Genomic DNA, 13756 nt, shown 5'->3' with positions numbered 1-13756 from the left:
AGCTGCCGCTACCCTCTCGAGCTCCTCTCTAATGTAGGCAGTACATGCCTACCTGACGCCCTGTTGGGCCTACTTGCACTGCGGGCCTGCATCTTGGCCCATTTCTAGGGTTTCTAGTCGTATGCAGGCCGTGGTGGCTATTAGGTGGGCCTTTTTTCTCCATATGTTATGTTTTAAATTTTTAATGTTATTTTTTGCATATGTTATTTTTAGTTACATAATTTTAGTTGCATAAATTTTATATAACTAGCAAAAGGGCCCCTGTGTTGCAACGGGGTAACAAAACTATGTATTAACCACATATTACAATGAGTATTGCTAAAAAAACTCAGTACAATGAGTGTTCAGTGCATGAAGATTTTGACTGTCTCGCGTCTAGTTGATGTATGATTGTTAGATAATAATCTAACACTTTATGAGGTAATTCGTCACTAATGATTATAATTCTAATGCACAGACTAATTCTAGCATTGTACATTCTTCTAAGAATAAAATGTAACCATCTAGATGAACACGCTGCTAGCTCTAGTTATCAATGGAGTGGCACTGTCCATCAATTTTATTTCATTCTGATAGACATGAAGATATTTGTTTGACCTTGATTGTCATGAAAAAGAAATAAAAACATTATTATGCTTCTCGATAGCTAGTCATCATCTATGTTTTCCAAATTATCATCTTTGTAGCTACAGACCACTGCAGAGGTAATCGCTGAATTTATCGGACACCATACCGGGCAATAATCTTAAGAAGCAAGAGACACAAGTTATATGTGTGAACAGGTAATAAATGCATCAGAAACCAAAGCAATATAGGAGTATTAGTCTATGGATCTACATCCTTTTAGTATAGTAATGACATGGTTATTGATCCAGTTGCCAAAAATGTATCATCTATGTGCTTGAGCAGTAATCATTAGTATGTGCACTGCCGAGGACGACCATACAGTGTTGCTAACTCAAAAAATAACCATACAAAGACCATCCTATCATTTTCCAGTATATATACAGTACCAAATCTATAGTGTCTAGTCTTGGCCAACCTAGCTCATTTCAAACCGTTATTGATGGTGTTGAGTTGATCTAACCTTGTAATAAGAGGGTTGTGCTTATTTAGCCAGCACTCAGTAGAAAGGGAAAAAATATGAAGGCATTGGTTCCTAAAACCTGACCATGTGTCCTCCTCTGTTCTAAACGAACACCACTGCTCTGTTTTCTCCCCTGGCCGAGCAGTTTGTGGGCACACGTGTGTAACCGTCGGTGAGGGACTTATTGAGAAGGACAACGGCAACACATGAAAAACACATGCGCTATGACATTCTGCAACCACCACATGAATTTAGAATCAACCGTATAAAAAGTCCAACGAGTAAGATGTAAGGCCCCAAGACCGGAGCTTCAGATGCCTTTCATGATTTCTGAGATTCATCATGTGATTTGTTTGGTTTGTTACTTTCATTTTTGCATCATGTGGATTGCATCATGTCATCTTGCACCTCTTCTTAAAATTCAAAAAATTAAATCATATGGATCTTCGATCCATTTAAATCGAGGAAAGGATGACTTCTCTTTATAACTTATCCTCCCAATATTAGGGAGCTATTATAAAGTATTCCATGGATGTGGAATTACCGTTGACACACTTGCAAATAAATCCCAATGCCTTTGTTATCTTAATTCTTGGTCTCCAACCTTGCCATATATTCTTTCATCATATTCCGGAGCTCCACCAAAAATCTGAACATTTTTGGACCTTCCTTTTACCAAGTTCTAGTTCAAACCCATTTGAGATAAATTCAAATGAGTTTGAATTTACATCTTTCAATCATGACCTTTTCTATTTTCTTGAAACAAGCATATTTTTGTGAGTCCGGGAAAATAATCCCATGCCCAAACTCTTTAACCTTTAATTCACTCCTTTTCCTTTCTTTGCATTTGTTTTTCTGCTATGTAAATTAAGAGAAGAGAGGAGAGAGGAGCCAGCCCGGGCGGCCTCTTAGGCCTGACCGACTAGGCCTCCCTTGGCCCAACTCCCCTTCTCTGTTTTTTTTCCTTTCTTTGCACTTTAGCCCACAATCAGGTTAGCCTGTTTGGCCCATCCAACAGGCCATCCATCCGTCTCAACCCTAGCACGCCCGATCCCATCTCCCCTCTCCCATCGAACTCCCTCGCGCCGTCAGGAGACAGCGAGCGTGTTGCCTCACTCGATCTCCCCTCGCCCTCTTCTCGATCCCATCTCCCTCCACCGCCGCCTCGCACGCAGGAGCCCCGCGCCCGAGCCTCAAGCGCCGCTTCACCCTCCTCTGGCGTCGTCCCTCTCCCTCGCACCTCCTCCTCCGCGCCGCCAACCTCCTGCTGCCTCGCTCCAGCCACCGTAGAACCAGGCCACCGCTCCGGCAAGCCACCCCGGCGCCGCCCTCGCGCGCCTTGTATCTCCTCGCTGGGACACGAGCCGCGTGCCCGTGATGGCCGCGCCATGGCCACCTCCCTCCTGCTCAGATAGGGGAGGAGCGCAGCCCCTCGCACCGCCCGGCAACCCTACTGTCGCTGGTGAGCGACGCCGTCGGCAGGACCTTGGCTGCTCTCCGCCATGGCCTTCCTCCTCCCACGCCCTGCTTCTCGCCGGTGACCACGACCAACCCCGACCTCCTCTGTTTTTCCTCCTGCTTCGCCGGCCTAGTCCGCCTCGTCGCCGTCCTCCCAGTGCCGCCTCGAGCTCGTGATCGCCTTGCTTTGCCTCCTAGTAGGCAACAGCAGCGTTCACCTCGCCCCTCGTTGGCCTTCGACCCCTGCTCGACGCCAAGACCATGGCTCCATGTCGCCGTGGACGCCAAGTTCTTTTCCGGAGACCTCCCCAAGACCAGGATACGCCAAGACCCATTCGTGGATTTCTTCAAGTTCAAGCACCGCTGAACGAGGGCTTTTGCCTTGCTCATTTTGGGACACGATAAGTTCCTCTTCGAAAGTACGTCTACATGATGACCTGACAAGTACCATGGCACCGAAGACCTTTGATGCGTCAAGTCCATTTTCGAAAGTGTACCACTACCGCCGTCTTCGGAATCGCTAAGAACAACAAGTATCTTGACGCCCGATGCATAGAACAACTACCGTCATCGACGACCCGGGTACCAGAAATGCCAAGTACCCCTTCGAGTTGATGAGACCGGCAAGTTCGAAGACCCCAAGTACCTCTTGGAAACGACCGAGTACCATCACCGTCGATCCTCGAAGACCCCGTGGATGTCAAGTTCCTCGTTGTGACCCCGAACACCTACGGAGTGTGTACAACTACGAAGCGAGAATGACTACTTCCACTACGACGGTCGCGAGAACGTCTGCTTCCCCTACACCGCTCCAAACTTGTTCCGTTCTGAAAAGCCACGCTTCGAAGGTATAATCGCCGAGACGATGACCCGTGGTCGAATGCATGTGTGTTGTATGAGACGCATGTTTATATGTGGTACTCGCCCGTGAACGTTAGTTGTTCCTCCTCGTTTCCATGTCGTCCACCCGTGGGAACCGGGTAACCGGGATCACTCCACCATCTTTTGCATGCTCCCGCCACACTTCCTTTGCATCGGTATCTTCATGAGCTATCGGAACCGTTATGTTGTCGTGGCATCATTTCGGATTCGTTGCCGTGGCCCCTTTTCCTTCTGCCATGGCGACAAATGCTCCATATCATGTTCATATCAACATTTTCATAAAATTGCATAAACTTGCATATGCCATCCGCATCATGATAACAACATTTAAAATGGTTTAAATTGTTTTTTTCCTTAAATTGCTAAATACATATGGGGATTTTCCGGAAATGTTGTTTGTTGTTTCCGGCCTCATTTAAACTTGCCTAGATAGGTAGTTTTGTTATGCTTCACCCCTTGCCATGTTTAATAACTTTAATTTTTGTTGAGTACCTAACCGGGAGTGAACTAAATAATCAAATGTGGTGTCTCGTCAACATGCATCTTGTTACATGTTAAGCTCCACTTAACTTGTAGTTTTGTTTGTGCACTTTGCCATGCCATGCATATTTAAACCGGACATGCATTATACTTGATTGTGCATCTTGCCATGTTTATGCTTGTGTGTTTACCATGTTGTTTCTTTCTTTCTGGTGTTGCTTCTTCGTGTTAGTTCCGGTAACATTGCGTTTGTGAGGATCCGTTCGACTACGTCCGTTTGTCTTCTTCATGGACTAGTTCTTCTTCCTTGTGGGATCTCAGGCAAGATGACCATACCCTCGAAATCACTTCTATCTTTGCTTGCTAGTTGATCGCTCTATCGCTATGTCGCGCTACCTACCACTTGCTATATCATGCCTCCCATATTGCCATGTCAAGCCTCTAACCCACCTTCCTAGCAAATCGTTGCTTGGATAAGTTACCGCTTTTGCTCAGCCCCTTCTTATAGCGTTGCTAGTTGCAGGTGAAGTTGAAATTTGTTCCATGTTGGAACATGGTTATGTTGGGATATCACAATATCTCTTATTTAATTAATGCATCTATATACTTGGTAAAGGGTGGAAGGCTCGGCCTTATGTCTGGTGTTTTGTTCCACTCTTGCTGCCCTAGTTTCCATCATACCGGTGTTATGTTCCTTGATTTTGCGTTCCTTACGCGATTGGGTGTTATGGAAACCCCTTGACAGTTTGCTTTGAATAAAACTCCTCCAGCAAGGCCCAACCTTGGTTTTACATTTGCCTAGCAACCTAAGCCTTTTTCCCTTGGGTTTCCGGAGCCCGAGGGTCATCTTTATTTTAACCCCCCCCCCCGGGCCAGTCCTCCTCTAAGTGTTGGTCCAAAACAGAGCCACTTGCAGCGCCACCTCGGGGAAACTTGAGGGTTGGTTTTAGCTGTATGTAGTGTTCATCCGGTGTGCCTTGAGAACGAGATATGTGCAGCTCCTATCGGGATTTGTCGGCACATCCGGGCGGCTTTGCTGGTCTTGTTTTACCATTGTCGAAATGTCTTGTAACCGGGATTCCAAGGCTGATCGGGTCTTTCCGGGAGAAGGAATATCCTTTGTTGACCGTGAGAGCTTGTGATGGGCTAAGTTGGGACACGCCTGCAGGGTTTAAACTTTCGAGAGCCGTGCCCGCGGTTATGTGGCAGATGAGAATTTATTAATATCCGGTTGTAGAGAACTTGACACTTGACATAATTAAAATGCATCAACCGCGTGTGTAGCCGTGATGGTCTCTTTTCGGCGGAGTCCGGGAAGTGAACACGGTCTTGTGTTATGCTTGAACGTAAGTAGTTTCAGGATCACTTCTTGATCACTTCTAGCATCACGACCATTGCGTTGCTTCTCTTCTCGCTCTTATTTGCGTATGTTAGCCACCATATATGCTTAGTGCTTATTGCAGCTCCACCTCCTTACCTTACCATATCCATAAGCTTAAATACTCTTGATCTCGTGGGTGTGAGATTGCTGAGTCCTCGTGACTCACAGATACTTCCAAACAGTTGCAGGTGCCGATGATACCAACGCAGGTGATGCAACCAAGCTTAAGTGGGAGCTCGATGAAGATCTTGATCGTTGTTTTGCGTCTTTTGTGGTTGATCAGTAGTGGAGCCCAGTTGAGACGATCAGGGATCTAGCATTTGGGGTTGTCTTCTTTTATTTTGGTTCCGTAGTCGGAACTTGATTGTATTCTGGTTGATGTATGTTTGACTTGTTATTTGTGCGAAGTGACGATTGTAAGCCAACTCTTTATCCCTTTCTTTTTAAGTACATGGGATTGTGTGAAGATTACTCCACTTGTGACTAAACTACCATGCGGCTATGCCTCTAAGTCGTGTCGCGACACGTGGGAGATATGGCCGCATTGTGGGTGTTACATAACATTACATCCTTTAAAGGCATGCAAGGACTCCAGCAGCGGAAAGGGGTCAGGTCTGTGCCTTGTTTGGGACAACTCCATCAGTCTGAGCCTTCTTCAACAGTTGGGCGCCGAAGCTCTGGATGCTTAAGTGATTGGTAAGCCAACCATTTCTTCTTCATCTACAAACATATGAGAAGGTATGTTTCTGTTCATACAATTGGACTGAAGATTGGAAGAAGGAAAGGACAGGGAAACGAAACCTCAGTGGTGGGGAATGACGGCCAGCATGGGTCGAAGCGTCTCATCGACGCCACAGTGTCTATTCAGTTAAGAGAGGGTGATGCATCACTTTCCACCTTTTTATTATAGGGACTACAACAGGCTTACACAGCCTAAAACACTTCATAAAATGAAAACTATACAAAGGAAAATGATAAAGTAGGATTAATAGAAAAGAAAAGGAGGGAAAAAATCACAATCTTACAGATAGGTGATACAACATAGTGCTCCAACCTCTAAGGATGCCTTTGTTAATTTCATTTGAATACATGTTGGACTACAACATAAGATCATCAGCAATCTTGCTAGCAGTAATGTGCAATTCCTCAAAAACATCCTGAAAGAGCTTGGAGTTTCCGCACTTCCATATATTCCAGGGTACCTAGCAATTTTGACACAAAGAAGCAATTCAGAAAATTCAGACCCAAAGAAGCAGTTTAGTAAACTTAATAATTCTTAGACCGTTCGATAATTCAGCAAATTCAGACCCAAAGAAGTAGTTCAGTAGTTTAGTAAACTGAATAATTATTAGACCGTTCAGAAAAACTAAGAGCTTTGAACACTATACCATTTAACCTAGCAATCCATTTGAAATGTATAAGCACGTGCAATAATCAGTGCTATTCACTTCCTCATGAAAGAAATCAAATCGAAGCATGACACCATTAGGAAGAAAAACACACATATTAGGCATTGACGGGAAAGTTTAGCAAGAAAAGGTAATCGTCACTGCTCTTATTCTCTTGACTTGATCAACAGATCGGAAGGAGTTGGAGAAGGCACAATGCCCCATCTTCCACTTGAACTACATATGCGCAGAAAAACACCTTGATGGCTTGTCCTTTGTGAGTGCTCATTAATTCTGCAGCCCGAAACATAAACGCATGAAACTCATGAACATATAGCTAGCTCTTGTTGAAGGAGTGATCTGGTGAACCAGTTCCTAGCCAAAGAAGAACACACACAGCCCGGCAAACCGCACGCTGTCGGCCGGTAAACCACACTCCACGGCCTGGTGAACCACATGACACAGCCCGGTGAACTGCACGTTGTTGTAGCACGACCACCAGCGGCGAGGAGCACAGCACCAGCTCACGGCGGGAACTCGTCATTTGGATGCCCAGTGACACCCCCAATCCCCACCCAACTACTTAGATAGACCGGGGTGACGCCGGTAAACAGGAGATCATGGGACTGCAGCCTCATGACATAGAACAGAGCAAAGATAACTGAATCAAACACATGAAAATTCTACTGTAATGAACTGCACAGGAGACTGACAACGGAACTTGTAAGTTCTGAATTGCACTTGATGCGGGCAACATTTTACAACCCAGATGCAAACATCATCTAGAGAACCTAAGCCCAAAGAGAAGAAAGAACTGCACTGAACTGTATTTTTGCACATAAAAAAACTGAAACAAAAATGCAAAAACTTTGAACTCCATGGGAGAGGAATCCATACAGCAGAGCACCACACTACGGTCTTCCTAGGCGTCAGCGCCAGCGCTGTTACTCCTCTCGCACTCTCGGGTCCATGAGACCCCTTCCAGCCTCGTGGTTGCCATGGTCGGTGACACAGAGAAAATAGGGGAGGGTATGCTCATGGGGATCGGGGGCCAACACCGAGAAGGTACATGACGGGACGGACACGATGAACTGCACGGCTTCGCCACCCCGTACTGCATGTCGTGAGGCGGCTGGGAAGGGAAGGTCGGCAGAGAGCAGGCACCAGTGAGCTCACAGTCGATCTTGACGCAGAGGAGAGGAAAGAGGGAGCGTGGCGGCTGGGGCTCTCCAGACCCTAAGATGGAAGGGAGGGTAGTGGAGGCAATCAGTCGCGGGGGAGGAGGGGAGTAGTTGTCGGCCTGGATCCGCTGCCGGGAGGCATGCTGGGGCGGTTGCCAGCTTAGATCTATCGCGGGCGGCGCTTTGGGAGCGGTGGGGGATTGAGGGAAGCCCAGCCGAGGGCGATGAGGGGTGGTGGCGCCAGATATAGCTCATGGCGAGAGCTTTAGAGGTGGGAGGCAGTAGCCAGGGGATAGGAGGTGTGGTTCGGCGGGAGTTTTGTGGAGCGGCGGCGCGACGCAGTGAGGAGGCGGCCGGCGGCACGGGGGGAGCGCTACGAGGCAGAGCATGGCTGCGTTATTTTCCCCCTCGTACCGGTTTGATTTGGAGTGCAGACTGAATATCAAAAACCACAGGGGCTTTTTCACAAAAGATCCGTGACGGTGAACCCGACAAAGTCAAACCGTCCTTTATTATTACTACCACAAATGCCCGTGGGTTGCAACGGGAGAAACAAACTCAAGCCCCTCCCTGCACCGACTTCTAATTCCTCATGTGTTGCAACAACCATCACATTCACTTCACGTGGTTCAACATAAATCATGTCTTTACATATCATGTAGTGCATTTCCTTATTTATCGCACACAATAATAATTCTTAATGCAAATTATGTTAAGGTACGACTCTTGACTGAACATAAGCTACACACACTTCACTGTCGCCAATGAGCCTGGGCATTTTTCAGGCAGTAAACTATGTCGTCATGTTCTTCGACCATGGCCATCGAATCATAGTACAAAAAAACAAACCGACGAGAGTAAAATTATAGTTTCCATGGCTTTCTAGAAAGGGAGACAACACTACGATAGTGAAAATCTGAAGTATATAAGCTATAGAAACAATGTAGATAAAAGAACAAAGCATGTTCCTTTCCTGAGTACACAGTAGGGTGGCTGTTTCTACATATCAAAATAAAATCCACCAAAAAAAAGGAGAAAGAAGATGAATACCATGGCTGGTAACTTGAACACACTTCAAATATAGTATTGGTATAATTTAAAGCATAGTAAAGCTTGATAAAATAAAAATAGAACTTAGCAAACAGCGCGTGAAGTATCATTAAAAATGAGTGAATTACTTGTAGATATGTACTTTGTACGTACAGATATTTTTCTTGGAAATACATTCCATTAGTAGGAGGTATCAAAGTGTGTGCAATAATGGAGACACCCATAAAAATGCAGTAAAGATTGTGTATCCTCTACCTTCAAGGCTGCAGAGAGTAAAAAAGAACAGGATCCTGAATCGTGAAAGGAATTATTGGTCGTTCATATGCAGTATGCTCTCATAATAGAGAAAGAAAAGATGTTGAGTCCTTACATTTTTTAGTCAGTTTGACCTATCTTTAATCCGAAAATGAAGCATCAGTTGTTGGATCATCGCCAATGGAGAACACCCCTCGGCAACGGAAAAGGATGATTACAAACTAATTGCAGGCACACTGTTATTCATCATAAAATGCAAAATCAGAAGTATATTTAAATTTGAAGGGGGTAACCTTGATGACACAAATTTGCAGCAGTAGAACATGTGAGAGCCATTCAACCACCGGAAAGCTTTGCATAATCTAATATCATCGTTTGCTGACATTCTCACAAATAGCTTATGTGCACAATCTCAGTCACAAAATACATTGGAAGTTGGAAGTAGGAAAGCATGGTAGGATGAACTCGTAGATGAACTGGACTATCTCTTTGAAGCCCGGTGTGGATCATTCATATTGGCTGCTCTCTGCAACAAACAGCGAAACACAACCTGCACAACCTGGTGCCTTATTCCTTGGTTCCAACCTTGGCCACTTCAGAAGATTGAAGTTGTGGTATCAAATCTGAGTCCTCTAGAAATTCTCTGTAACGGAAGACGTCCCTTTGTTCCCCGCTCGTGACACCACGTGAGCCTGGCCGAATTGTGGGCGGAGGAGCAGTCGAAACAGCCAGGCATGATGGCATCAACAAACAGCGTTTGTCTTATACTCATCTTGTTCTGTTCCACGTGGACTGGCCCGATGAGGAAATCCTTATACTCCTCTGGGCAACCTGTGTGTGTATAGAAAGATGGGTTGAGGAAATGTTTCCTTATCATAGTAACAAATCACACAAAGAACTAGACAAGAAAAGTCTTCTGAATAGCAAATGCGGGTTATTTCATTGCCATGGTGACAAATGCCAATGGATGATGATTTTTCAATCTATGGTTCTTATGCCAATGCAGAGACATTGTTTAGGTAAAGTATGGAGTAGAAAAGGGTTTCAGATATGACAGAACATGCAGTTTAACTCTCTAGTATACTAACCACTGCAGAATATTCAGTATATCCGTATTAGCTTCATTTCAGCCAGTTCTCTCTTGATAAAACTAATTTGCTCATCCGTTTTCTGATTAATTTAGATGTTATATGAAGGTTTCATCAGTAAAAGAATGTGTTCAGTTTGTACAAGTTCATGAATTGCCCCTGCTTCAGTGTGCTACTCATGATATTATTGCTAACCTACCAGCAAACATTCTAGAGGGACTAAGCAATGATTAAAGAGTGGTACTATATAAATTTCTCTATCTAGAAAATTCAAAATTATGAAAAAGATCTTAAACTACGACTGTCAAGATTACATTATTGCAATACACGTACCTTCAAGTGAAGAAACATGGCTATGCTAGCATTGATCCTTGGCGGAATCATCTGGCCAACAAAAGATAGAAACTGAGATAACTGCAAAGCCCAGCTGAAAAGTGGAGATACCAGCAAGCAGCTTTGTTTATCTAAACAACAATATATTATGTGCTTCTGAATATTGACAGTACATAATATTCAGTTTATATAAACAACAATATATTCTCTGAAGTTTTAATTGCTTTCTTTTATTTCTCTGAAACTCTCTCAAGTTGTACTCACAACAAATATATAAAAGTTTTGTTCCTGTCATTTATAATTGAAATACAGTTCTGCTCCAGAGAATTTTGTATGGTGGCTCTAGTAATAAAAGAATATAAGGAAGACAACAATATATTCTCTGAAGTTTTATAAATACAGTTCTGCTCCATTTATAAATACATAGGGTCAGGTTTTATCTACTGGAAACACCAATAAACCTCACAAATAGTTAGACAAGATTAAATGTTCAAAAATTCAGCTAACTAGAGATTCCAGTTTTCAGATTTCTGCATTTCTAGTTCTCAGATTTCAAATAGTGTTAATGAACATTTGCACATTAACACTGAAATCTGAGTTTATAACACTTGAACATTAACACTGAACATGAACACTAAAGATCATCTTCAAGATTGAACATTTCATTGCTTCAAAAGTGAAGGGTGAAAGGCCAAAAACAGGCAAAAGTGATTGCATATATGCAAAACTCAGCTAGTAATTCAACCTGACTGCTAGCCATGGAAATTGTTTTAGAAATACTGCAGTTGTACAGCAAGTAATTAAGGTAACATACTCCAGTTGCCAGGGTTGAGATTCGTGGGAGGCCATGGAGCGAAGAATGGTCGTAGGAGAGGCACGGAGTTTGTGCAGCAAAGTGGGGACAAAGAACCGAATTTTGTGCAGCGGGGAGGGGCAGAGGCCGGTCGGTGCCAGGGGGGGTGGGTAAGTTGCTATTCTTGTCTTGCTTAACAGCTGCAGTGCTTTTGTTTAGTAACTGCACTTTTTACAAGGTGGTTGTATCATCTCACCCTGTTCTTGTCGCAGTAGTAGTCGATGTTGATCCAGCAGCTCTCATCGAGGACCTCCCCGGCCGGCCGGCCCGGGCTAGGCAAGGTGGTTGTATCATCTCACCCTGTTCTTGTCGCAGTAGTAGTCGATGTTGGTCCAGCAGCTCTCATCGAGGACCTCCCCGGCCGGCCGGCCCGGGCTAGGCACGACGGCGGAGATGGCCGAGGTCACCACCACCCGGCCCACGCCCCCGACATCCTTGGCGGCGCGCAGCACGTGGAGCGTCCCTTCCACGGCCGGCGCTACCCGCTCCTTCTGCAGCCACAAAATGAGACAGAGGCCACCCCGTACTCATACTGAGAGGTCTAAACTCTAAAGGAACAACGGCAGGACGGTCATGGAGCAGCAGTACTTGGGGGTCCAGGACGCGGTCGACGGTGCAGGGCAAGGCGAGGTGGAAGATATCGTAGCAGCCGCGCGCGGCGGCGAGCATGGCGGCGCCATCGAGGAGGTTGCACGGGAAGACGCGGACGCGGGCCTCGTCATGAAGTTGTCGGCGAGCCAGGCAATGAAGTCCTCCCGCGACGATGGCGCTTCACGGAGAGGATGCGGATGATCTCGGCTAGCGCGGGGCAGCCGGTGTAATCCTCCATGAGAGAGGCTCCACCGCCGGAAGGCGGCGGCGCGCGGCGGTCGGCGTAGCCGGCGCAGAGCGTGGCCCAGTGGCCGCCGATTTGGCAGCGGAGGGCGGCGCGCGCTGCGTCGCGGGTGTCGTAGAGCTGAGCGCGGAGTGGAGGCTCGTGAGCGGGCAGAGGTGCAGCCATGGCGACGGGCGAGTTGAGGTCGGCCGCGGTGGGGGAGTGGTGCGGCGGCGGCTAGGGGGATTTGGCTGGGCCTGGCCACAGATGAACATGCTATTAGTATCACCTTATTTATATTACGATTTTGTCCATATAAATTATAAAAGCGTATTATGACATGAAAAAAAAGCTTATTATGATGGTGAATCCGACAAAGTCAATCCATGCTTTATTATTAGAGATTATTATTATTATTATTATTATTATTATTATTATTATTATTATTATTATTACTAACACATATGCCCGTGCGTTACAACGGAAGAAAAATTAACATATCCACCAAAACTTCTATTGTTGAAACTAAATTATATGTAGTTGTACCCACGACATAGTTGTCGCTAGGCGTAACTTGTGATTGACTCCAAAGAAGAAGGTTGTTGAAATAGTGGCATCCGACTTCACAACAATGGTGGTCGAGCTTTGCAGCATGTGGTCCGCCTTACAGCAACAACGGTGGTCCAGCTTTGGAGCATTGCGTACTTCTTGTAGCAACATTAACTGGGCTTGCAATGTTGTGTGTCGACTCTCGATCAAAACTGCATGTAGATCAATCAGATATATTTTTGGTAAATATGCAGCAAATTCCATTTGACGTAGCAAAATCGTTGAGAAATAAAAATATGGACAGTATGAAAAAACAGCACCGAAAAGATACTCAGTAAAATGCGCTAGCAGGGCACACAACGACTTGATTCTCTTTCGCGGGGTTACACACAAACCAACCAAGCAGCCGTTTAATTGGAGTGAGTCAGCATAATGCATGTCCTTCCTTTATTTTAATGGGGGCTCAATTCCTATTGGCAGGTGCAGCCATTGGGTAACTAAAATTATGCCATATCGACTGTGTTAATCAATGGGCAGATTTATTGGTTTGTAAAGTGATTTATCATGCTTCTGTTATAAATTGGTTTGGCTCCTCCAAGCTCAAAAGTTAAGGCAAAATTCCTCCACTTCCGTCGGTAGTCGTGATCATCACCAACATCACTAGACAAACAACTCCCGGAGTTCGCCTTTATCGATCAATGGCTATAAGCAGGGAGGAGTCACACAAAAAGTGAGCCAAAGAAATTGATGTAGATCTAGCAAGGGAAATACGTCGACAGGGTTGGCCTGCGCATGGTGCGGCTGCTCACGTGATGTCAGCCGAAGGCTGTTTCAAATCCGTCCAGGCTTTGCGTTCAACCATGCCAGCACTGTGTAGATTAATACAGATGTGGTGTCGTTATTGGATTAAAGACATGTGGTATTTTTCTTTTCATGTTGCAACGCACGGGCATGTTT

At 45.3% G+C, this 13756-nt stretch overlaps 1 protein-coding gene across 2 annotated transcripts; it reads right to left on the bottom strand.

The window, feature by feature from the left end:
* Window positions 1-6333: 6333 nt before the first annotated feature.
* LOC125551406 (putative anthocyanidin reductase) lies at window positions 6334-12534 on the bottom strand. 2 transcript variants are annotated; one of them, XM_048714632.1, is made up of 5 exons: window positions 12025-12534; window positions 11736-11927; window positions 10584-10634; window positions 9278-9993; window positions 6334-9170 (listed from the first exon to the last, which is right to left on the bottom strand). In XM_048714632.1, exons 1-4 carry the CDS (start codon window positions 12103-12105, stop codon window positions 9931-9933), a joined length of 387 nt encoding a protein of 128 aa, XP_048570589.1. In that variant the 5' UTR covers window positions 12106-12534; the 3' UTR covers window positions 6334-9170; window positions 9278-9930. The 2 variants fall into 2 exon arrangements, with proteins under 2 accessions (XP_048570589.1, XP_048570590.1); XM_048714633.1 differs by having other exon boundaries at window positions 6334-6490.
* Window positions 12535-13756: the final 1222 nt, after the last annotated feature.

The sequence above is a fragment of the Triticum urartu genome, chromosome 4 (assembly GCF_003073215.2).
Source record: "Triticum urartu cultivar G1812 chromosome 4, Tu2.1, whole genome shotgun sequence".
NCBI classification, from domain to species: Eukaryota; Viridiplantae; Streptophyta; class Magnoliopsida; order Poales; family Poaceae; genus Triticum; species Triticum urartu.
The sequence above is the reverse complement of the archived record's forward strand: the minus strand, read 5'-3'. Positions and strand labels throughout refer to the sequence as shown.